Source organism: Oncorhynchus nerka, linkage group LG5 (assembly GCF_034236695.1).
Source record: "Oncorhynchus nerka isolate Pitt River linkage group LG5, Oner_Uvic_2.0, whole genome shotgun sequence".
In the NCBI taxonomy this organism is placed as follows: Eukaryota; Metazoa; Chordata; class Actinopteri; order Salmoniformes; family Salmonidae; genus Oncorhynchus; species Oncorhynchus nerka.
In genome coordinates this window covers 60,417,891-60,440,456 of record NC_088400.1, presented here as the reverse complement: position 1 = coordinate 60,440,456, position 22,566 = coordinate 60,417,891, and the positions used below count along the sequence as shown (strand labels likewise).

The 22,566-nt window shown below is 43.7% G+C and overlaps 1 protein-coding gene across 1 annotated transcript; it reads left to right on the top strand.

Moving 5' to 3' along the window:
- Positions 1-7,379: 7,379 nt before the first annotated feature.
- Positions 7,380-21,648, top strand: LOC115129754 (dipeptidyl peptidase 4-like). The gene is made up of 25 exons (XM_029660448.2): positions 7,380-7,504; positions 7,647-7,734; positions 8,298-8,390; positions 8,749-8,840; positions 9,173-9,247; positions 9,831-9,883; positions 10,464-10,536; positions 10,883-11,003; positions 11,228-11,382; positions 11,893-11,990; positions 12,201-12,342; positions 15,327-15,365; positions 15,495-15,593; positions 15,696-15,820; positions 15,967-16,091; positions 16,405-16,455; positions 16,540-16,638; positions 16,750-16,819; positions 17,112-17,306; positions 19,711-19,765; positions 19,927-20,026; positions 20,129-20,187; positions 20,314-20,386; positions 20,635-20,708; positions 20,867-21,648. The coding sequence occupies exons 1-25, from the start codon at positions 7,502-7,504 to the stop codon at positions 20,957-20,959; spliced, it is 2,250 nt and encodes a 749-aa protein (XP_029516308.1). The 5' UTR covers positions 7,380-7,501; the 3' UTR covers positions 20,960-21,648.
- Positions 21,649-22,566: the final 918 nt, after the last annotated feature.

Below are 22,566 nucleotides of genomic sequence, written 5' to 3'. Positions count from 1 at the left end.
TGGGAACATTGGTCATGTCCCTGTCACTGTGGAGGGGGTGCCCTGCTCTGCCCTGGTGGACACTGGGTCCACAGTAACCCTGGTGAGGCCGGATATTGTGCCAGGTTGGACTCAGTTTGTGCCCACAACTGTGCAGCTCCGCACAGTCACAGGTGAGCTGGCACCCATGAAAAGGAAGGGAATAATGACTCTGACAGTAGGGGGCAGGACTGTGTGTCATCCTGTGTGGGTGGCGGCTGTGCAGGACCCTTGTATCCTGGGGTTGGACTTTCTTAGGAGCACAGGCTGCCAGTTAGACCTAAACGGGGGCACACTGAGCTTCCAGGGAGGGCCGGCAGTCACCATGGTCCCCCCTAATGTCACATTCACACAACCCAACAGACCCTTTACTCCAACAGTTAAAGCAGCAGAGACTCATGGCTGCCCTCTCCTCCCCCTCCCCCACATCTGTGTGTGACTTTTCCCCAGCCCCCTGTCACCTACGGCTGTGTGTTGCATTCCCCCAGCTGACACATCCCTCCGTGAGCCCAGGCCGCGCTCCCCCAGCCCAGCTACCCCAGATGGGAGAGGAGAGGACACTGTCTGCAGTGATGGAGATATGGGGGAGGAACTGTGTTGGTCTTGCCCCCGAGCAGCAGGAACGGTTGTGGCAGTTGCTGTTTGAAATCAGAAGCAGCTTTGCGCTGAGTGAGGAAGAGGTGGGTCAGACTCATCTGGTGCAGCATGAGATCGACACAGGCGATGCTCAACCCATCAAGATGCGTCCCCGCCGTATCCCGCTGGCACGCCAGGAGGCGGCAGACAAGGCTGTGTGGGAGATGCAGCGGGTAGACTTCATCGAGCCCTCAGACGGCCCCTGGATAGCCCTCATGTTCCCCCGGGGCCGGAGTATGCCCGGAGACTCCAGGACCGCCTGGAGACAGCCCACACCTTCGCCAGAGAGCAGCTGGTGAATGCAGGTGTGAGGCAGAAGAGGAACCAATTTGTAAGTCGCTCTGGATAAGAGCGTCTGCTAAATGACTTAAATGTAAATGTAAACTATGACGTGCACACCCTGGGAAGGCACTTTGTGGCTGGCGAGCTGGTCGGGGTCTACAGCCTGCTAAGGAAAAAAGGCAGATGCCCCAAGTTGGACAGTCACTGGGTGGGACCCTGCAGTGTTTTGGAGAGGGTAGGGGAGGTTGTTAACCAGGTGCAGTTTCCTCCCAGGGGGAGAAAGGTAGCACTGCACCGGGACAGGTTAGCCCCATACAGAGGGGCCTCTTCTCCCCAAACACCAGGGACCCCCACAATTCCCCTCTCTGGCAATGACATTCTCCAGGCACCCACCCCCAGGTGCTGCAGACAAGGCTCCAGACAGCCCACTCCCCCTGTCTCTCTACCTGTGTCATAGCATGGTTCCCCGGAGCCACGGACTGTATTCCCCTGTATTCCCCACAACCTTGTCCCCCATATCCCTGCCTTCATCCCCTGGGTCCCAGAGGGGCAGCCCCCTGCCATGGATCTGGACACTCTGCGACCATCACGGCCACGCAGGCAAAGGAGACCTCCGGGTTGCTTCAGAGACTTTGTTTGTTCCCTGGGGGACGAGGGACTTTGTGGTGGGGGGGCTGTGTAGCGACCCGCACAGACAGCTGTGTGTTATGTGTTAGGCTATTGGTTGCGTTGTACTTACCAGTACCCAGTGTTCGCGGGGTCCGACACGCCAATCGACCTGCTATCTGCCAATCATGGGAATGCCTGGAATGTTCGGATGCCGGGCATCCTGGTGGTTTGCGGAGTGGCGTGGAGTGGTGTGGAGGGGCGTTGGGCAGGGGGATAGAGCACTGGAAGTGAAGACCAGGTTTAGCCATTGTTCTTTCTCTTACATCTGGGCTTCACAAGAGAAGGTTGGTTTGGTTTAGTTGGTTTAGCCTGTGTGAAGTTGGGTTAATAAACCGTAAATTCGTAAACTCAATCCTCTGTCTGTTCCAATTGTTCCTTTATGATCTAGTCAGGTCATTACAATAGGAAAAGCTATCAGATGCTTGTTTTTGTTTTTCCTGCACAATAATCTGATCTTAAACTTACAAGGGCTGACTGGCCTATTATGAATAAGCATTTACATTCACCAATAAGAACGACACAGACTCAAACATGCCACTATCTTCTTCACACCATAGTCAATAGTCACCACAAGAGGGTACCCAAGATGCAGCTTTTAAGGCCATTTCATGTAGGCTTTCCCCGGTGTGACGTTTTTTAATGCCGTGTAAATCTCTCTAGGACAAGGTGACTTTAATCAATATATTCAGCTCTCTTTACCCTCCGATAAATCTCTAGCCAAATATGTCTTTATCCTAGTGACCCAACATTCCAATGTCTCAGATGAGCAAGAACACAATACATACGATGGGTGTACAATTAGACTGTTGAGAAATAAGATAAGCATTCCTTTAAAACCAAACGTTGACCAAATGATGAGAGGAATGCTTATGACCGAACAACCAGTATTGATATATACAGTGCATTCGGAAAGTATTCAGACCCATTGACTCTTTCCACCTTTTGTTACATTTCAGCCTTATTAAGTGCCATGTGACTAGAAATTGAGCTCAAGTGCATCATGTTTCCATTGATCATCCTTGAGATGTTTCTACAACTTGATCTACAATTTACCTGTGGTAAATTCAATTGATTGCACATGATTGGAAAGGCACACACCTGTCTATAAGGTCCCACAGTTGACAGTACGTGCCAGAGAAAAAACCAAGCCATGATGTTGAAGGAATTGTCCATAGAGCTCCGAGACAGGATTGTGTCGAGGCAGAGATCTAGGGAAGGGTACCAACACATTTCTATAGCATTGAAATTCCCCAAGAACACAGTGGCCTCCATCATTCTTAAATGGAAGAAGTTTGGAACCAGCAAGACTCTTCCTAGAGCTGACTGCCCGGCCGAACTGAGCAATCGGGGAAGAAGGGCCTTGGTCAGGGAGGTGGCCAAGAACCCGATGGTGACTCTGACAGAGTTCCAGAGTTCCTCTATGGAGATGGAAGAACCTTCCAGAAGGACAACCATCTCGGCAGCACTCCACCAATCAGGCCTTTATGGTAGAGTGGCCAGATGGAAGCCACTCCTCAGTAAAAAGCACATGACAGCCCGCTTGGAGTTTGCCAAAAGGCACCTAAAGGACTCTCAGACCATGAGAAACAAGATTCTCTGGGCTGATGAAACCAAGATTCAACTCTTTGGCCTGAATGCCAAGCGTCACGTCTGGAAGAAACCTGGCACCATCCCTACGGTGAAGCATGGTGGTGGCAGCATCATGCTGTGGAGATGTTTTTCAGTGGCAGGGAATGGGAGACTTGTCAGGAATGAGGCAAAGATGAACGGAGCAATGTACAGAGAGATCCTTGATGAAAACATGCTCCAGAGCGTTCAGGACCTCAGGCTGGGGCAAAGGTTCACCTTCCAACAGGACAACAACCCTTAGCACACAGCCAAGACAACGTGGCCCAGTACGTCACTGGGGCTAAGCTGCCTGCCATCCAGGACCTCTAAACCAGGCAATGTCAGAGGAAGGCCCTAAAAATTGTCAAAGACCCCAGCCACCCCAGTCGTAGACTGTTCTCTCTACTATCGCATGGCAAGCGGTACAGGAGAGTCTAGAACAAAAAGGCTTCTCAACAGTTTTTACCCCCAAGCCATAAGACTCCTGAACATGTAATCAAATTGCTACCTGGACTATTTGCATTGTGTGCCCCCCCAACCCCTCTTTTACACTGCTGCTACTCCGTTTATCATATATGCATAGTCACTTTAACTATATATTAATGTACATACTACCTCAATTGGGCCGAACAACCAGTGCTCCCGCACATTGGTTAACCGGGCTATCTGCATTGTGTCCCGCCACCCACCACCCGCCAACCCCTCTTTTACGCTACTGCTACTCTCTGTTTATCATATATGCATAGTCACTTTAACCATATCTACATGTACATACTACCTCAATCCGCCTGGCTAACCGGTGTCTGTATGTAGCCTCGCTACTGTATATAGCCTCGCTACTGTATATAGCCTCGCTACTGTATATAGCCTCGCTACTGTATGTAGCCTCGCTACTGTATATAGCCTCGCTACTGTATATAGCCTCGCTACTGTATATAGCCTCGCTACTGTATATAGCCTCGCTACTGTATATAGCCTCGCTACTGTATATAGCCTCGCTACTGTATATAGCCTCGCTACTGTATATAGCCTCGCTACTGTTATTTTCCACTGTTTTTTTACTGTTGTTTAATTTCTTTACTTACCTATTGTTCGCCTAATACAAAAGAAAAATGCACTATTGGTTAGAGCCTGTGACAAATAAACTTTGATTTGATTTAATTTGATTTGAGGAGTGGCTTCGGGACACGTTTCTGAATGTCCTTAAGTGGCCCAGCCAGAACCTAATCTAACATCTCTGGAGAGACCTGAAAATAGCTGTGCAGCGACGCTCCCCATCCAACCTGACAGAACTTGAGAGGATCTGCAGAGAAGAATGGGAGAAACTCCTCAAATACAGGTGTGCCAAGTCATACCCAAGAAAACTCAAGTCTGTAATCGCTGCCAAAGGGGTTTTAACAAAGTACTGAGTAAAGGGTCTGAATACTTATGTAAATGTGATTAAAAAAAAGTTTTTGCTTCGTCATTGAGGGGATTGTGTGTAGATTGATGAGGGGAAAAAAACATTTAATAATACATTTTAAAATAAGCCTGTAACATAACAAGATGTGAAAAACGTCAAGGGGTCTGAATACTTTCCGAATGCGCTAGACAGTAGACATTGATTAGACAGTAGACACCACCGGTAGACATTGATTAGACATTAAACACCACCAGTAGACATTGATTAGACAGTAGACATTGATTAGACAGTAGACACCACCAGTAGACATTGATTAGACAGTAGACACCACCAGTAGACATTGATTAGACAGTAGACATGGATTAGACAGTAGACATTGATTAGACAGTAGACACCACCAGTAGACATTGATTAGACAGTAGACATTGATTAGACAGACATTGATTAGACAGAATAATGGCTGAAACTGCACAAATTGAATGGCATAAAACACATGGAAACCATATGTTTGATGTATTTGATACCATTCCTGCTCCAGCCATTACCATGAGCCCGTCCTCCCCTATTAAGGTGCCACCAACCTCCTGTGATCAAGGTGTACCTTCAAATGCCACAGATTTCCTTCTATTCAGGGGACAATAGGAAGCCATAGGAAACAGGGACTATGTGTTGTAAAACCCAAGGACAGAACAGCCAGAGAGAGGAAAAAGCACCAGTATCAACCATGGCTTTATGGTATGATGTTGCGCCATAGTGCTCACTGTACTCCACTATATAACCCCTCCTACCCCTCTCTCATTCCAGGAACGCCAATAAAACCTCAAATGTGTTCAAAGTGACACCTGGAAACAATTTCATTAGCCTTAACCACGAATCTGAGAGTAGATAAACGGAAAGATCCCCCCCGGTGTAATGCTCCTCAAACTATACTTGCGTCAGGCGAAAAGAGAGTGATCTATTTGTTTGCATAGGAAGCACGGTCTGAGAGAACGAGAGCAGCAAAGGCTGCTAGTGCTCAGGTCAATAAAAAAAAAGAAACTGATATTTGTTAAGCTTTTAACTGGCTTTTAGTCTTTATCTTCCGATGTGCATCACTTATGGATTCATCAGTGACCCTTCCACTAGTTATGGAACTTTTTCAGCCCATGTTTCTGTATCCTTACTCATCAAGACAGCTATATAAGTACGCCTCTCTCTCTCTCTCTCTCTCTCTCTCTCTCTCTCTCTCTCTCTCTCTCTCTTTTGCAGTGTGAAAAACAAAAGCTTTTTTTGCTCTATTTTTCTTGTCAAATTGCTTGTTTGTCTGTTGACATCTTGTTAAAGTTCATGTATTCCAGATCTATTGTTGTAGCCTTTTATACAAAGCCCATGAGATGGAGTAAGTCCTATGCAGAGAAACTGGTTGAATCCGTCGTTAACCAGGAGCATAAGTTCACAAGCTGGGGGCCCCTGACATCATGATGATAACTGTGAGTCACGTAAAAAATCAGATGTGATGACAATGTCATAAAGCCCTTGAGAATAAAATAGAGGGGGCTTTGATGTTGACCTTGAAGTAAAGGCATTACATCACTACAGAAATTGGAATTATGCTTTGAGAGTCATTCCGCCACCTTTGGTTGAGTTACTGCTTACCTGTGACAATTCACTTCATTTCAAGAAAAATGCTAATAGGAACGCAAGCAATAAAAAAGTCACTACATTACACTTAATATGTACACTCATATGGTTCTCACATATACTGCATCTGAATATAGGCCGGTATTTCTTTTCACACGTCTGTTGAGTTCCCACGCGGCTTAAAGAGAGGAACCTGACCTGAAACCCAAGTGGGAAGTTCATTAATGACGTATGCAAATAGGTGCATTAGATGGAGCCCAACTGTGAGGTCAGTGTCATCCAATGCAGCTGTGAATTAGGCTACATTGTTTTTATACCATTAGCAGTGAGACATGAAACAACAGCTAATTGTTGATATTCACTCAAGAGTCATATGTGACTACCCTGCCCTCACAAGGACATATGCCTGTAAGGGTTGCCGGAACTGGTGGCAGTGAAGTCAGACGCAGGAGAGCAGAAATAGGTAATAGCCGGAGCAGTTTCATTTCAAAACCAACGGTAATACAAAAATAACCTACATGGATACAAACCCCGACGCTCACCAGTAACATAGTGCACAAGCACTTATAAACAAACAATTCCACACAAGGACATGGGGGGGGAACAGAGAGTTAAATACACAACACTTAATGAGTGAAATGGAAAGCAGGTGTGTAGGAAAACAAGACAAAACAAATGGAAAACGAAAAGTGGATCGACGATGGCTAGAAGAGCGGAGACGCCGACCGCCGAACACCGCTGAACAAGGAGAGGAAACGACTTCGGTGGAAGTTGTGACAATGCCTTACAAAATGCCCAGACAATTCCCGTCAAAAAGGGAGAGAAAACATTTAGGCCTAATTCAGATTGAATGGAATTATAAAATAAATTAAGTACTGTAAATTCAGTGTCTGGATTTACAAGTACAAATTTGGATGCCTATTGAATTTGTGTGGTGAAGGCTATTCTTGTTCGGACAATTGTTCAACTACAAAGTGGATGGGTTCATAGTGTATGGATGCAATCCGTCAATAGATTAGACTGTGAGTAAGCATAAACTTATCCACTAAAACAGGCTCTGAGGAAAATAAGACACGTTCAAACTTTACGAGCTTTGCTTTGGACTTCGGAATTGTATTGCCCCGACGTTGATCTAATAATTAACGGAAATGATCTTGCGCAGAACTTTATTTTGCACCATTTACTCTTCAACCGTTTAGTGGGTAACGTATTTACGCTCAATGTGATTTTGTATATAAACGGATTCACCACCTTCAAGTCAGCAGGATGGTAAACTTCAAAACTCAACGATAAAAATTTGTTTATAATACAACATAGCATTTCTTTGGTGAATAAGTGTCGCAAATCTAGATACCTCAAACGACTATTTATTTCATAACATTTTTCCCATCATTCTATTCCCCTTTGACAGAATACCATAGGTAAGGTGGTGTTGGGACTTTTGGGGCTTGCTGTCGTCATCATCTTGACAGTAGTGCCCACGGCAATATATCTGAACGGTGAGTGGTACCACTTTCAGTTGCTTTCAATGACCCATTAAATTGTAGCCTACCATAACCGTAAAAAAAAAAAAAAAAACTCTGTTCAGAATAAGTATTTTATTACTACAATAGAACACTGCATGCACTGGATAATAATATTGTATTATTGTAAAAGAACACTGCATAAAATAAACACTTTTACATAAACCAGGTGACATACAAACATGTAGACCTAGTGCTTTAATGTTTTAGAAATGCAGCACCGTGTTGCAATATCACATCTTCTATGCAGGTACCACATTTGTGTAGCCTACTAGCACATTTACCTCAGTTATAGCAGCTCTACAAACCCAGTCAAATGTTTATTGATCTTACATTGTTATCTGTTACAATCTTATAGTCCTCCCGTGATCCTTATCAATTTTTTTTATCATGACCTGTTTAATCATGTGTAAATGCATTGTAGTCTTACCAGCCATTATAGTAGCCGATGACTTGTTGTCGACGTCCACTGGTACATTCCTCCTAGTATAGACAGTACAAGAAATCAGTGAACGCTAACTTTGAGCCCCACGTTTCAGAGGAAAAAGTGACGGCTCAGAGGACGTTCACTCTCAGTGATGTCTTCAATAGCTCCATCAGGGCCAGATCCTACAACATGCGCTGGATCTCAGGTAAAACACCCTAGAAGCCTAATCAATCAACTGTATGTAAATGAGTGGATGGCTGTTATGTTCAATCCAGTCAGTAATTATGTGCCTGGAATGTATGACACAACACTCTAACCCTGGAAGGATGCACGTTTAGATGTAAGCCAACAACACAATGTTCCCTTTACAAAATGTTAAGAAACCATTTTTTTTTTTTAAACGATTGTAGGCCTATATACTGTCCCTATTTAAATGGCACACTTTGGCTTTTTGTTAAATCATCAGTGCCAGGCAGAGACCTGACTAGCAACAGTGCTGATATTTCAACTTAAACGTCATTATGTTATTATTAAACTCCTCTCTTCTTTCCGCTCCCTGACAGACCATGAGTATCTGCATGAAAAAGACGGCTCCATCTTCCTTCACAACCTGATTACAGGAAACAACTCAGAATTCCTGAGCAGCATCACATTTGTAAGATACCCCTCATGGGTCTGCCTGCCTGCCTGCCTGTCTGTCTGTCTGTCTGTCTGTCTGCCTGCCTGCCTGCCTGCCTGCCTGCCTGCCTGTCTGTCTGTCTGTCTGTCTGTCTGTCTGTCTGTCTGTCTGTCTGTCTGTCTGTCTGTCTGCCTGCCTGCCTGCCTGCCTGCCTGCCTGCCTGCCTGCCTGCCTGCCTGCCTGTCTGTCTGTCTGTCTGTCTGTCTGTCTGTCTGTCTGTCTGTCTGCGCATATTTGGAAGCAAGTATGGTGAAGGAAAGAGTGTTTGTGTCATGTATAACACAGCTCCTTTTTTTGTTGAAAACCAGGATCAAGTGGCTGCCTACGACTACGTAGTGTCTGCTGATCAAAAATATGTTGCTTTCAAGAGCAATTGGACCAAGGTAATGTCTTGAGATATTTAATGATTTGTTGTTGTTGTATTATCCTGCTGTGAAGTAGCTATGTGTGGTATGTCATTGTGATGTGGTGGTTGTTGTTGTATTATCCTGCTGTGAAGTAGCTATGTGTGGTATGTCATTGTGATGTGGTGGTTGTTGTTGTATTATCCTGCTGTGTAGTAGCTATGTGTGGTATGTCATTGTGATGTGGTGGTTGTTGTTGTATTATCCTGCTGTGAAGTAGCTATGTGTGGTATGTCATTGTGATGTGGTGGTTGTTGTTGTATTATCCTGCTGTGTAGTAGCTATGTGTGGTATGTCATTGTGATGTGGTGGTTGTTGTTGTATTATCCTGCTGTGAAGTAGCTATGTGTGGTATGTCATTGTGATGTGGTGGTTGTTGTTGTTGTTGTTGTTGCAGAATCAGACATATGTGCCCAAAGTAATTGCCCTGCAGGGATAAATAAAGTTTAAAAAATGAATACATTTAATTGAATGAATGTACTCATTAATTCATTAATATAAGTAAATGATCTGTGCTACTAATCAAATTCCTAATTGTAATTTGCTTAATATGTTTCAACAGATATGGAGACACTCCTTCACAGCTTCATATTCTCTCTATGATTTGGCAGGCTCGTAAGTCTCGTTCAACTGTTCTTGTCCGCAAATGTGTACTATACACTATACATATGCAGTAGAACATTTTATTTTATTCAATGGACTAGTGCAGGAAATGGTCAACAATACTCAACAGATAGAGAAACTGAAGAGGGCCACACACTGTAATGTTTACTGCAAACGATTTATAGGGAGGCATTTACAGAGCATTCGGAAAGTATTCAGACCCCTTCCCTTTTTCCACATTCTGTTACAATACAGCCTTATTCCAAAAGGGATTAAATAAACACATTTCCTCATCAAACTAAACCCAATACCCCATAATGACAAAATGAAAACCGGCTTAGAAATCTTTGCAAATTTATTACAAATAAAAAACAGAAATACCTTATTTACATAAGTATTCAGGGCCTTTGCTGAGACTCGAAATTGAGCTCAGGTGCAAACTATTTAACACATTTTAAGAAAATTGGCTGTAACATAACAAATTGTGGAAAAATTCAAGGGGTCTGAATACTTTCCCGAATGAACTGTATATGGTGTTTTGTCAAACTCAAAGACATTAATACTGTTCCGTTTTAATTTATTCTCATTTTAGGACATTTCTCAGTACACCAGACATTCCTCATCAAGTCCATTTGTTTGCATGGGCGCCAACAGGGAACAAAATGGTAGGTTAAAAGGACACTTGGATTTGTTTCTGGTGTCTGACCCATTACACGTACTCCAAACACTCATCATCAATAGGACTCACCCAACAGCACAACATGCACTTTTGTTTGTCTTCAGTTCAAAGCTGGAATGCTCAAAGATCACATTTTCAACGCGCGCCAAATAAATAACTTATTCACAACATGTAATAATAGATTACTGTTACTCTAAACATAATATTTCAGGTTACTAGGATTACCAAAAGACATTGCACACTATTGTGCATATTGCAGTGCTATACCATGTTTAAAGAGGAACTCGAGTCATTAAGACTAATCTCAATATCTCTGTTCCTCTCACATACAGGCCTTTGTGTGGGGAAATGATGTCTATGTGAAGACCAGCCCTACTGCTAAGGTCATGCAGGTGACCTTCAATGGAAAACACAACCAAATCTTAAATGGCATCCCAGATTGGGTGTATGAGGGTAAGCATTACATACAAGAAGGCAGCTGTGAATCTTACATACCTCTTACTATAACTAGTACATATTAGTCAGCACTGTGATGTGAATTGTGTCAAATGTAATTATACATGAACAAGTTTCTCTTTTGACAACACAGAAGTCTGTGAACAGCTTAAGCCACAACACACAAAATCGATGTGCCATCCTGATGTAGGCCTAACGGTGTTTTTTGATTGTTTTGTTAGAGGAAATGTTCTCTTCTTACGAGGCAATGTGGTGGTCACCTGGAGGGAGGTATCTGGCCTATGCTGAGTTTAACGACACTCTGGTCCAAAACATAGAGTATTCCTGGTATGGGAAGGAGCAGTATCCCGACACTGTCATTTTCCCCTATCCTAAGGTAAGATAACACTTAATGTATGTTTGATGTGTATGTAAAAGTGTGCTGGAGTAGGTCATTATTGGCATGAGGTTCTGAGGCAGTTGATAAGGGAACTGGACTCTGGACCATAAGGCCTCTGGGTTAAAAGCGTGCTGTTGTTTTATCACAACTCAGGGTACATTCAGGTCTAAGCTGTCCCAATAAAATTATATTGGTCAGCTAAATGCTAAATGCTACATGCTAAATGCTACATGCTAAATGCTAGATGCTTCATGCTACATGCTAAATGCTACATGCTACGTGCGAAACCTCTCTTGACGACTGTGTATTTGAATACAGTCGTACACTCTGTATTGTCACATATTAAAGCATTGATACTGTGTGTATAGTCATTCTAAAACAATACGTTAACAAAATACATTTTAAAGATGTGGTTGCTTGTAAGAAAGAAACCTATAAGACCCAAAGTTTGTTTTTATTTCATCGTAATTGTTTCGCATAAATGCTTTTTTTCTCTCCATCTTCTAGCCTGGTACTCCCAATCCAGTGGTGAAGCTGTTTGTGTATGATACTACGAACATATCAAACATCACAGAAGTCGTTGTGCCAGCTTCTGTTGGTGCAGGGTAATGAAACTCTGTAGTACACAATACATTAAACAATGTATTCAGTAGGAGAGAAACGCATCAGTTGGTGCAGGGTAATGAAACTCTGTAGTACACAATACATTATACAATGTATTCAGTAGGAGAGAAACGCATTGCATTGGAATTTTAAAATCAATTTTAGGTGCAAGCTGTGAGACAAGTGGGGTTGTTTCCGTGTTTTTTTTACAGTGATCACTATTTGGCCACAGTCACCTGGGTAACGGATGAACGCATCGCTGTCCAGTGGCAGAAGAGGAAACAGAATGAGCTCCGCTTTCAGATCTACGACTTCAACACAGTCGGAAACACCTGGATCGAGAATGCGTTAGAGGTACGCCCCCCCCCCCACACACACACACACACATGCTTTCCCGCCGCCCTCACTCTCCTCTCCCCTCTACACCACTCCCCTCCTCACCCCCCTCCCCTCCTCCTCCTCTCCTCTCCTCTCCTCTCCTCTCCTATCCTATCCTATCCTATCCTATCCTCTCCTCTCCTATCCTCTCCTCGCTTCAGATAACTTGTTGGAGTCCTAATACAATCAGAAGTTTACATACACCTTAGTTAGCCAAATACATTTAAACTCCGTTTTTCACAATTCTTGACATTTAATCCCAGTAAAAGTTCTATGTCTTAGGTCAGTTAAGATCACCACTTTATTTTAAGAATGTGAACTGTCAGAAAAATAGTAGAGAGAATGATTTATTTCAGCTTTTATTTCTTTCATCACATTCCACAAGCTTCACACAATAAGTTGGGTGAATTTTGGCCCATTCCTTCTGACAGAGCTGGTGTAACTGAGTCAGGTTTGTAGGCCTCCTCTCTCACACACTTTTTCAGTTCTGCCCACAAATGTTCTATAGGATTGAGCTCAGGGCTTTGTGATGGCCACTCCAATACCTTAACTTTGTCGTCCTTAAGCCATTTTACCACAACTTTGGAAGTATGCTTGGGGTCATTGTCCATTTGGAAGACTCATATACGACCAAGCTTTAACTTCCTGACTGAGATGAGATTTTGAGCTGTTGCTTCAATATAGTCACAGAATTTTCCTGCCTCATGATGCCATTTATTTTTTGAAGTGCACCAGTCCCTCCTGCAGCAAAGCACCCCCACAACATGATGCTGCCATCCCTGTGCTTCACTGTTGGGAAGGTGTTCTTTGGCTTGCAAGTGTCATGTCTTTACTATCATTAAATTGAAGACTTAGTTTTTATCAAAGATTCTCTGTAATTACTATTACGTGATCAAACTGGTTTATCATGTAACTGTAATTAACTAGGAAGTCGGGGCACCAAGGATAATATTCAGATTACAAAGTTATAATTTCCCAATATAAACTTTCAGATATTTTACATCTGATCAATTAGTCCTCAAATTAATTAATTGTTTACTTTACCTCACGTTAGTCTCATTCCGAACGTCGTAAATTGTTGGTTATCTGCACGAACCCAGTCTTCACTATGAGTCATCCATACATCAATTGTCTTAAATCATTTATTTATTAACTAACTAAACAATCACAGAAGTGCACACACAAACAAACAAAGTAAATATGGTTATAAGAAATGATAGGGAAATGTGCCCTAGTGGGCTAAACCGGCATGATGGCTTGTTAGACAAAAGGGAAATGGGGGTCGACTAAGAAGTCACTACAGAGTTAACTCATTCGGGAACAATTGCAAACAATATATATATTTACGCTCAGTGTGTCGTCTTGATCGCTGTTGAAAGTTTGTTTCTTTTGTAGAATTGTCCATCTCTCTCTCTCTCTGTCGTGGTTATAGTGGATAGTTCAGAGTGACATTCATTCATGTTGTGGTGGTTTTATTCGGAATTGCAGAAAAGGGGCTGTCCCAGGATGCCTGACCCTAACTGGGCTCATGGGCGGTCCCCTGATTTAGTTCAACTCAAAAGGGAATTGGAGTTTCCTTCATTAAACAGTCCAAAAACACATTACACAATTTTACAAACAGTATCATCCTCACTCATTCATCTTATACAACAATTAGATGTAAACCTCATATTTGAGGCTATTATGAAAACAGCGTTATGGTAATGTGGCCGCACCATCTCCCATGAGCTTCCCCAAGTTGTAACAAACGGACCAGTTCGTAGCTGGATTCTTCACCGATCTTTTATACCTTCTCCGAACGTAAACGTTGTTCGGACCTCAAGTTCTGTGAGGTGGAAGAAATTCCTTTGTTCTCTATGAAACTTCACTCTCTCTCTATACTGTGTGGCCATGAGGCAGGGTCTTCCCTAGGAATTAACAACCTCACTCTGACCACAGCAGTCTGGTTGTAGAAGCAGAGAGCGGGGGATGGTGCTCGCTGTACCCAAAGAGGGCAATGTCATGACACAAGCCTCCCATTTTTCCTCCAAACATATAACGATGGTCATTATGGCCAAACAGTTCTATTTTTGTTTCATCAGACAAGAAGACATTTCACCAAAAAGTACGATCTTTGTCTCCATGTGCAGTTGCAAACCGTAGTCTGGCTTTTTTTATGGCGGTTTTGGAGCAGTGGCTTCTTTCTTGCTGAGCGGCCTTTCAGGTTACGTCGATATAGGACTCGTTTTACTGTGGATATAGATACTTCTGTACCTGTTTCTTCCAGCATCTTCACAAGGTCCTTTGAGGTTGTTCTGGGATTGATTTGCACTTTTTGCACCAAAGTACGCTCATGTCTAGGAGACAGAACGTGTCTCCTTCCTGAGCGGTATGACGGCTGCGTGGTCCCATGGTGTTTATTCTTGCGTAATATTGTTTGTACAGATGAACGTGGTACCTTCAGGCATTTGGAAATTGCTCCCAAGGATGAACCAGACTTGTGAAGGTCTACAATTTTTTTTCTGAGGTCTTGTGATTTTCCCATGATTTCAAGCAAAGAGGCGCTGAGTTTGAAGGTAGGCCTTGAAATACATCCACAGGTACACCTCCAAATGACTCAAATTATGTCAATTACCCTATCAGAAGGTTCTAAAGCCATGACATCATTTTCTGGAATTTTCCAAGCTGTTTAAAGGCAGAGTCAACTTAGTGTATGTAAACTTCTGACCCACTGGAATTGTGTTGAGTGAATTATTAGTTAAATAATCTGTCTGTAAACAACTGTTGGAAAAATGACTTGTGTCATGCACAAAGTAGATGTCCTAACCGACTTGCCAAAACTATAGTTTGTTAACAAGAAATGTGTGGAGTGGTTGAAAAATGAGTTTTAATGATTCCAACCTACGTGTATGTAAACTTCCGACTTCAACTGTATGTCACAATAAACTATCAAATTCTATACTTTTTTGTTGTGTTTTCAGAAACTTGACGTTACAAGCGAGACAGGTTGGATTGGACGGGTGTGTACTTTATACAAACACAACAATATGAACATGTTTACATTATCCCTGGGCCATAAAAACATATTTTACCAAGTAACAAGCATGGATTATTCCTGTAAATAAATACATTATCTTTGTTTCTTCTAGTTTTCACCTTCTAATCCTACTTTATCGGCGGACAAAGAAAGTTTTTACATTGTGATGAGTGACAATAACGGCTATAAACATATCCATCACGTAACAGGTGTAAGTACTAAGTAGTACATTTCTCTTCATGCACCTTCTCAGTAAACCAGACATGGTTATGATACACACTTGATTTGTAATATTTGTATGGGGTCCTTGCAGGGCACAGCAACAGCTGTCACCTCGGGGACTTGGGAGGTCGTTGACATTTTAAAAGTGACTAATAACGCCATGTACTATTCAAGCAACCAATACGATCACAAGCCAGGAGGGAGAAACATTTACAAGTAAGAATACCACTCTTTCATTTTCATGCCGTCGTTCTGTCATGCTCACGCAGTACTCATTTCTAACATGCATACACTATGACTTACAACTCTATAGTTGTAGCCAATAGAGTCATGTCAGTTGTTTGTGTGTGTGTGTGTGTCAGGATCACTCTCGGAGCCACCCCCCCCACCACCCAGTGCCTGACCTGTACCCTGAATGAGGACAGGTGTCAATACAACTCAGCTTACTTCAGCCATGATGCCTCTTTCTTCCGCATGGACTGCTCAGGTCCGTCAGCCACACAGCACGCACGCACGCACGCACGCACGCACGCACGCACGCACGCACGCACGCACGCACGCACACACACACACACACACACACACACACACACACACACACACACACTACACTACACAACCCACTACTCCAACAGTGTTTGTGCAGTCAAGTCATCACAATACTGTAGCTGTGACATCCCTAAACAATATCCCAGCCGGTATATTCACTTTGAAATAATAGTTTCTGTAGTAGTAGTGCTTCTAGATCATTTGGGAGGACACACACACACACTATATTAAATATGTGTTTGTCTCCACAGGTCCTGGACTACCTCTGTATACTCTTAGGGACAACAGGGATGCTGGTTCAGGTAGGCCAGTTACATTTACTAGTGTGTGATGGAAATAAATGATATAAGCCAAGCAAAGTCACAGTGCATGTTCTCGTCGTTTAGAGATCCGGGTTCTTGAGGACAACACGGCTTTGGAAGGCCTTCTGTCTGAGATCCACATGCCCACCATGCGACGCGACTTTATCAAGCAAGGGGAATTTAGTAAGGCTTTCAACGATTAAAGACTTTAATTGAATCTTTCATCTGATATTAAAACCATGGGACATCTCTAACTTGATATCCATTGATGCATGCTTCTGTTTTTCCCGACAGATCTTTGGTACCAGATGACCTTGCCTCCTGGATTTGACAAATCCAAGAAATACCCCTTACTTATTGATGTGTACGAATTAATGAACCTCTGTGAATACATGATCTGCTTTGTCTTATGATGAATTGTTGTACCAATATGGAGGGCCTGGAGTTAATCCTGACCACATGACTAAAGCAGGAAATAGTCTTGGCCCTAGTTAAATTCAGAAGTCTGCAGTGTTTTCTGGTGAGCTCAAGTGGTCAGCGAAAACTCTGGGCCCTAGTTAAATTCAGAAGTCTGCAGGGTTTTCTGGTAAACTCAAGTGGTCAGGGAAAACTCTGGGAACCATCAATAATGTTTCTCTTTCTCTTTTGTGTTCCAGGTATGCAGGGCCTTGCAGTCAGACAGCAGACTTCCGCTATAGGTTAGGCTGGGCCGCATACCTGGCGAGCACGGAGAAGGTCATCGTTGCCAGCTTCGATGGTAGGGGAAGTGGTTACCAAGGCGACAAGCTAATGCACTCCATCTACCGACGTCTGGGAACCTATGAGGTGGAAGATCAGATAATGGCCGCAAAGTAAGGTTGAACTGTGGTTGAACAGTAGCCAAGTCGATAGCTATGCCCAACTGACTCAAACAGGTTGCTTTGTATTATGCTGTGTCACACTGCAAAAGTGACATTAAGATAACATGATATATAAAGATTCTGGGTTCGAATCCAGGCTCTGTTGCAGCCGGCCGCGACCGGGAAACCCATGGGACGGTGCACAATTGGCCCAGCGTCGTTCAGGTTAGGGGAGGGTTTGGCCGGCAGGGATGTCCTTGTCCCATCGCGCACTAGCGACTCCTGTGGCGGGCCGGGCATAGTGCACGCTGACACGGTCACCAGGTGTACAGTGTTTCCTCCGACACATTTGTGCGGCTGGGCCAATTGTGTCAAGAAGCAGTGCGGCTTAGTCGGGTTGTGTTTTGGACGGGAGTTACAGTGGAGACAAGACAAAATTGGGGAGAAAATGTGGTAAAAATAATAAAATAATAAATAAACATTATATAACACAATATATTTCTACATGGATATTTAGAGATTCCAAGCCTTTTTTGGTTTGATCATTATGATGCAATAGCCTGGTTGACAGATCTTTATCCAACTCCTATTCATCTCCACTTTCATGCTAAATATATCCTGTCTGGTAGGACAAAGGACGTGACAGAGGTGTTGGCTAAAGTACCTACAGATCTGACCACCAGGCTAATGATCAGATGTCCTCCGATGTCAACAACTACAGACCAGTATCCCTTCTTTCTTTTCTCTCCAAAACTCTTGAACGTGCCGTCCTTGGCCAGCTCTCCCGCTATCTCTCTCAGAATGACCTTCTTGATCCAAATCAGTCAGGTTTCAAGACTAGTCATTCAACTGAGACTGCTCTTCTCTGTATCACGGAGGCCCTCCGCACTGCTAAAGCTAACTCTCTCTCCTCTGCTCTCATCCTTCTAGACCTATCGGCTGCCTTCGATACTGTGAACCATCAGATCCTCCTCTCCACCCTCTCCGAGTTGGGCATCTCCGGCGCGGCCCACGCTTGGATTGCGTCCTACCTGACAGGTCGCTCCTACCAGGTGGCGTGGCGAGAATCTGTCTCCTCACCGCGCGCTCTCAACACTGGCGTCCCCCAGGGCTCTGTTCTAGGCCCTCTCCTATTCTCGCTATACACCAAGTCACTTGGCTCTGTCATAACCTCACATGGTCTCTCCTATCATTGCTATGCAGACGACACACAATTAATCTTCTCCTTTCCCCTTCTGATGACCAGGTGGCGAATCGCATCTCTGCATGTCTGGCAGACATATCAGTGTGGATGACGGATCACCACCTCAAGCTGAACCTCGGCAAGACGGAGCTGCTCTTCCTCCCGGGAAGGACTGCCCATTCCATGATCTCGCCATCACGGTTGACAACTCCATTGTGTCCTCCTCCCAGAGCGCTAAGAACCTTGGCGTGATCCTGGACAACACCCTGTCGTTCTCAACTAACATCAAGGCGGTGGCCCGTTCTTGTAGGTTCATGCTCTACAACATCCGCAGAGTACGACCCTGCCTCACACAGGAAGCAGCGCAGGTCCTAATCCAGGCACTTGTCATCTCCCGTCTGGATTACTGCAACTCGCTGTTGGCTGGGCTCCCTGCCTGTGCCATTAAACCCCTACAACTCATCCAGAACGCCGCAGCCCGTCTGGTGTTCAACCTTCCCAAGTTCTCTCACGTCACCCCGCTCCTCCGCTCTCTCCACTGGCTTCCAGTTGAAGCTCGCATCCGCTACAAGACCATGGTGCTTGCCTACGGAGCTGTGAGGGGAACGGCACCTCAGTACCTCCAGGCTCTGATCAGGCCCTACACCCAAACAAGGGCACTGCGTTCATCCACCTCTGGCCTGCTCGCCTCCCTACCACTGAGGAAGTACAGTTCCCGCGCAGCCCAGTCAAAACTGTTCGCTGCTCTGGCCCCCCAATGGTGGAACAAACTCCCTCACGACGCCAGGACAGCGGAGTCAATCACCACCTTCCGGAGACACCTGAAACCCCACCTCTTTCAGGAATACCTAGGATAGGATAAAGTAATCCTTCTCACCCCCCTTAAAAGATTTAGATGCACTATTGTAAAGTGGCTGTTCCACTGGATGTCTTAAGGTGAACGCACCAATTTGTAAGTCGCTCTGGATAAGAGCGTCTGCTAAATGACTTAAATGTAAATGTAAAAATGTAGATGACCGATCAGAGGTCACATGGGGTCAGCTGGAATGCAACATGACTTACCTCTCCCTTATTTCACGTCAGAGAGACTGAGGACAGTAGAGATTAGAGTTAGACCACGGACCATCAGTGGGAACGGTCCATTAGAACCCCTTTTAACCGACCCTGACGTTTAAATGAATTTGTGTTTGTATTGGTGGTTCCCAATCACAGCAAGTCACTTTTCTCTTTCAGGGAATTCACCAATATGGGCTTTGTCGACAAAGGCAGAATAGCAATTTGGGGTTGGGTAAGTTAAAGCATAGGGTTTGGAAATATGATACGTTGGAACCATCAAGTGCAGCGTAATGAAATGCAGCATGTGTACAATCACCTTGTCTTTGTGCCTTGAGTAATGTAATATTATCTGAATTCAAGGCCAACGTGATCAGCTGTCATTGTGTTTTATAGTCCTATGGAGGTTATGTCACGTCAATGGTTCTGGGAGCTGGGAGTGGAGTTTTCAAATGTGGAATGGCAGTTGCCCCAGTTTCCAAGTGGGAGTATTATGGTATGCCATTCTGTTATTGATATGTTATTCATATATTTACATTTATATAAGTGTAAATCATTGGAAATGATCCGTACATTTTCCCTACTTTCAATATTTCAGATTCAATCTACACAGAACGTTACATGAATCAACCTTCAGAAAATCTTGACTTCTACAACGTAAGTTGACCCAACTCCAAATGTTTTAAATGGCCATTTATACATACGATTTTATACTATGGCCTGTGTTATCCAAACTGGTAGTACTCTCCACGGAAACAACACCATGTACATTGTGTTTTACAGAACTCCACAGTGACAGCCAGAGCTAAGAACTTCAAATCAGTGCAATACCTTCTGGTCCATGGGACAGCAGATGGTGAAGCCTCCTCTAGTATTTCTGGAATGTTCTGTAAAAACACACCACCTGTGCCATTAACAACCGTACAATGTTTAGGGTCTAGACTATTCATTTGACTCTGTAAACCCATTAGTTGATTAAGCTAAACGTGTTAACTAAGCAGTGTGCATACTTTTCCTGAGGCTTCACCAAATCATATGAGAATAGGAAAACACTGCACATCGGATACTGTTACATTGTTATTTAAATCTCTCTATTTGTTTCAGACAACGTCCATTTTCAGCAAGCTGCTCAGATCTCTGCTGCTCTGGTTGAGGAACAAGTGGACTTTGAGGCCATGGTAAATATTTATATTTAGATAGATGAGTTATCTACACAATCAGTGATTGTAGCGCTTTATACCTCAATGAACCTGCTCCATGAAAACACTTAACAATAAATAAATGATCGGAAACAAATGATCGGTGCTTATTCCTTCTTTCTATCACTTTACTACAGTGGTACACGGACAAGGACCATGGTCTTGATGGTTCAGCCAATCAGCATGTCTATACCCACATGAGTCACTTCCTCCAGAGTTGCTTCGCCTGATGCCATTCGAATGAATGATGCCCAACCTGATGCTTGCCGAACGATAACCAAACGGCCCCAAATTCATTTGTAATTCACTTGGACAGCAGGTAGCCTAGCGGTTAAGACCATTTGGCCAGTTACCAAAAGGTCGCTGGTTTGAATCCCCAAGCCGACTAGGTGAAAAATCTGTTGATGTGCCCTTGAGCAAGGCACTTAACCACAATTGCTCATGTTAGTAGCGCTGCATAAGAACGTCTACTATATGATGTAAATGTAATTGAAAGTTGTCCTATTTTTTGATTAATTAAGTTGTTTGAGCCAGTACCCAAATACACACTCCAAAAGACTATCCTCTCCATATGCAGTTATGAAACAATGACGTCAGCAGGATTGATCTATCATTGTTCGTTCGGAGCCTCACCGCGAGTTGTGAGGTTACATTTGAAATGAAGAATGTGATTATATTGAAATACCAAAGGGCTTTGTGAGAACTGATCAGCCAGTGACTAAGCATGTCTGACTTGTATTCATTAAGGGGCCTTGATTGCACTGTTTTATCCTCGAGGTATCAACATTAATTGTCGATACATTATATTGCTTTGCATTTTATTGTACAAACATCCTGCATGTTTTTATAGAGGGGATCTTGGAAGACCTTTGTACCTACAGTGTGTGTGTATACTGTTTCAATAAAATTGTTAAATCTAGATTGTGGATTCTTACTGTAGGGGATCGACAGTACATACAGTACCAGTCAAAAGTTTGGACACACCTACTCATTCAAGGGTTTCTCTTGATGGTGTACTATTTTCTACATAGTAGTGAAGACATCAAAAACTATGAAATAACACATATGGAATCATGTAGTAACCAAAAAAGTATTAAACAAATCAAATCATATTTTAGATTTTAGATTCTTCAAAGTAGGCACCCTTTGCCTTGATGACATCTTCGCACACTCTTGGCATTCTCTCAACCAGCTTCATGAGGAATGCTAATCCAACAGTCTTAAAGGAGTTCCCACATACGCTGAGCACTTGTTGGCTGCTTTTCCTTCACTCTGCGGTCCAACTCATCCCAAACCATCTCAATTGGTTTGAGGTCAGTAATTTCGAGATCAGGTCATCTGCTGCAGCACTCCATCGCTCTCCTTCTTAGCCCTTACACAGCCTGCAGATGTGTTTTGGGTCATTGTCCTGTTGAAAAACAAATGATAGCCCCACTAAGCGCAGACCAGATGGGATGGGATGGAGTATCGCTGCAGAATGCTGTGGTAGCCATGCTGGTTAAGTGTGCCTTGAATTCTAAATAAATCACTGGCAGTGTCACCAGCAAAGCACCCCCACACCATCACACCTCCTCCTCCATGCTTCACGGTGGGAACCAAGCATGCGGAGATCATCCATTCACCTACTCTGCATATCACAAAGACACGGTGGTTGGAACCAACAATCTCAAATTTGGACTCATCAGACCAAAGGACATATTTCCACCAGTCTAATGTCCATTGCTCGTGGTTCTTGGCCCAAGAAAGTATCTTCTTCTTACTGGTGTCCTTTAGTAGTGTTTTTTGTTGTTGCAGCAATTCGACCATGAGGCATGATTCACGCAGTTTCCCCTGAACA

Excerpts from the sequence above, each read along its gene's own strand:
- LOC115129754 (XM_029660448.2), top strand. Across the intron at positions 15,821-15,966 it reads GGAGGGAGAAACATTTACAA|GATCACTCTCGGAGCCACCC; the intron begins GTAAGAATACCA and ends TGTGTGTGTCAG. Across the intron at positions 16,639-16,749 it reads TATCAAGCAAGGGGAATTTA|ATCTTTGGTACCAGATGACC; the intron begins GTAAGGCTTTCA and ends TTTTCCCGACAG.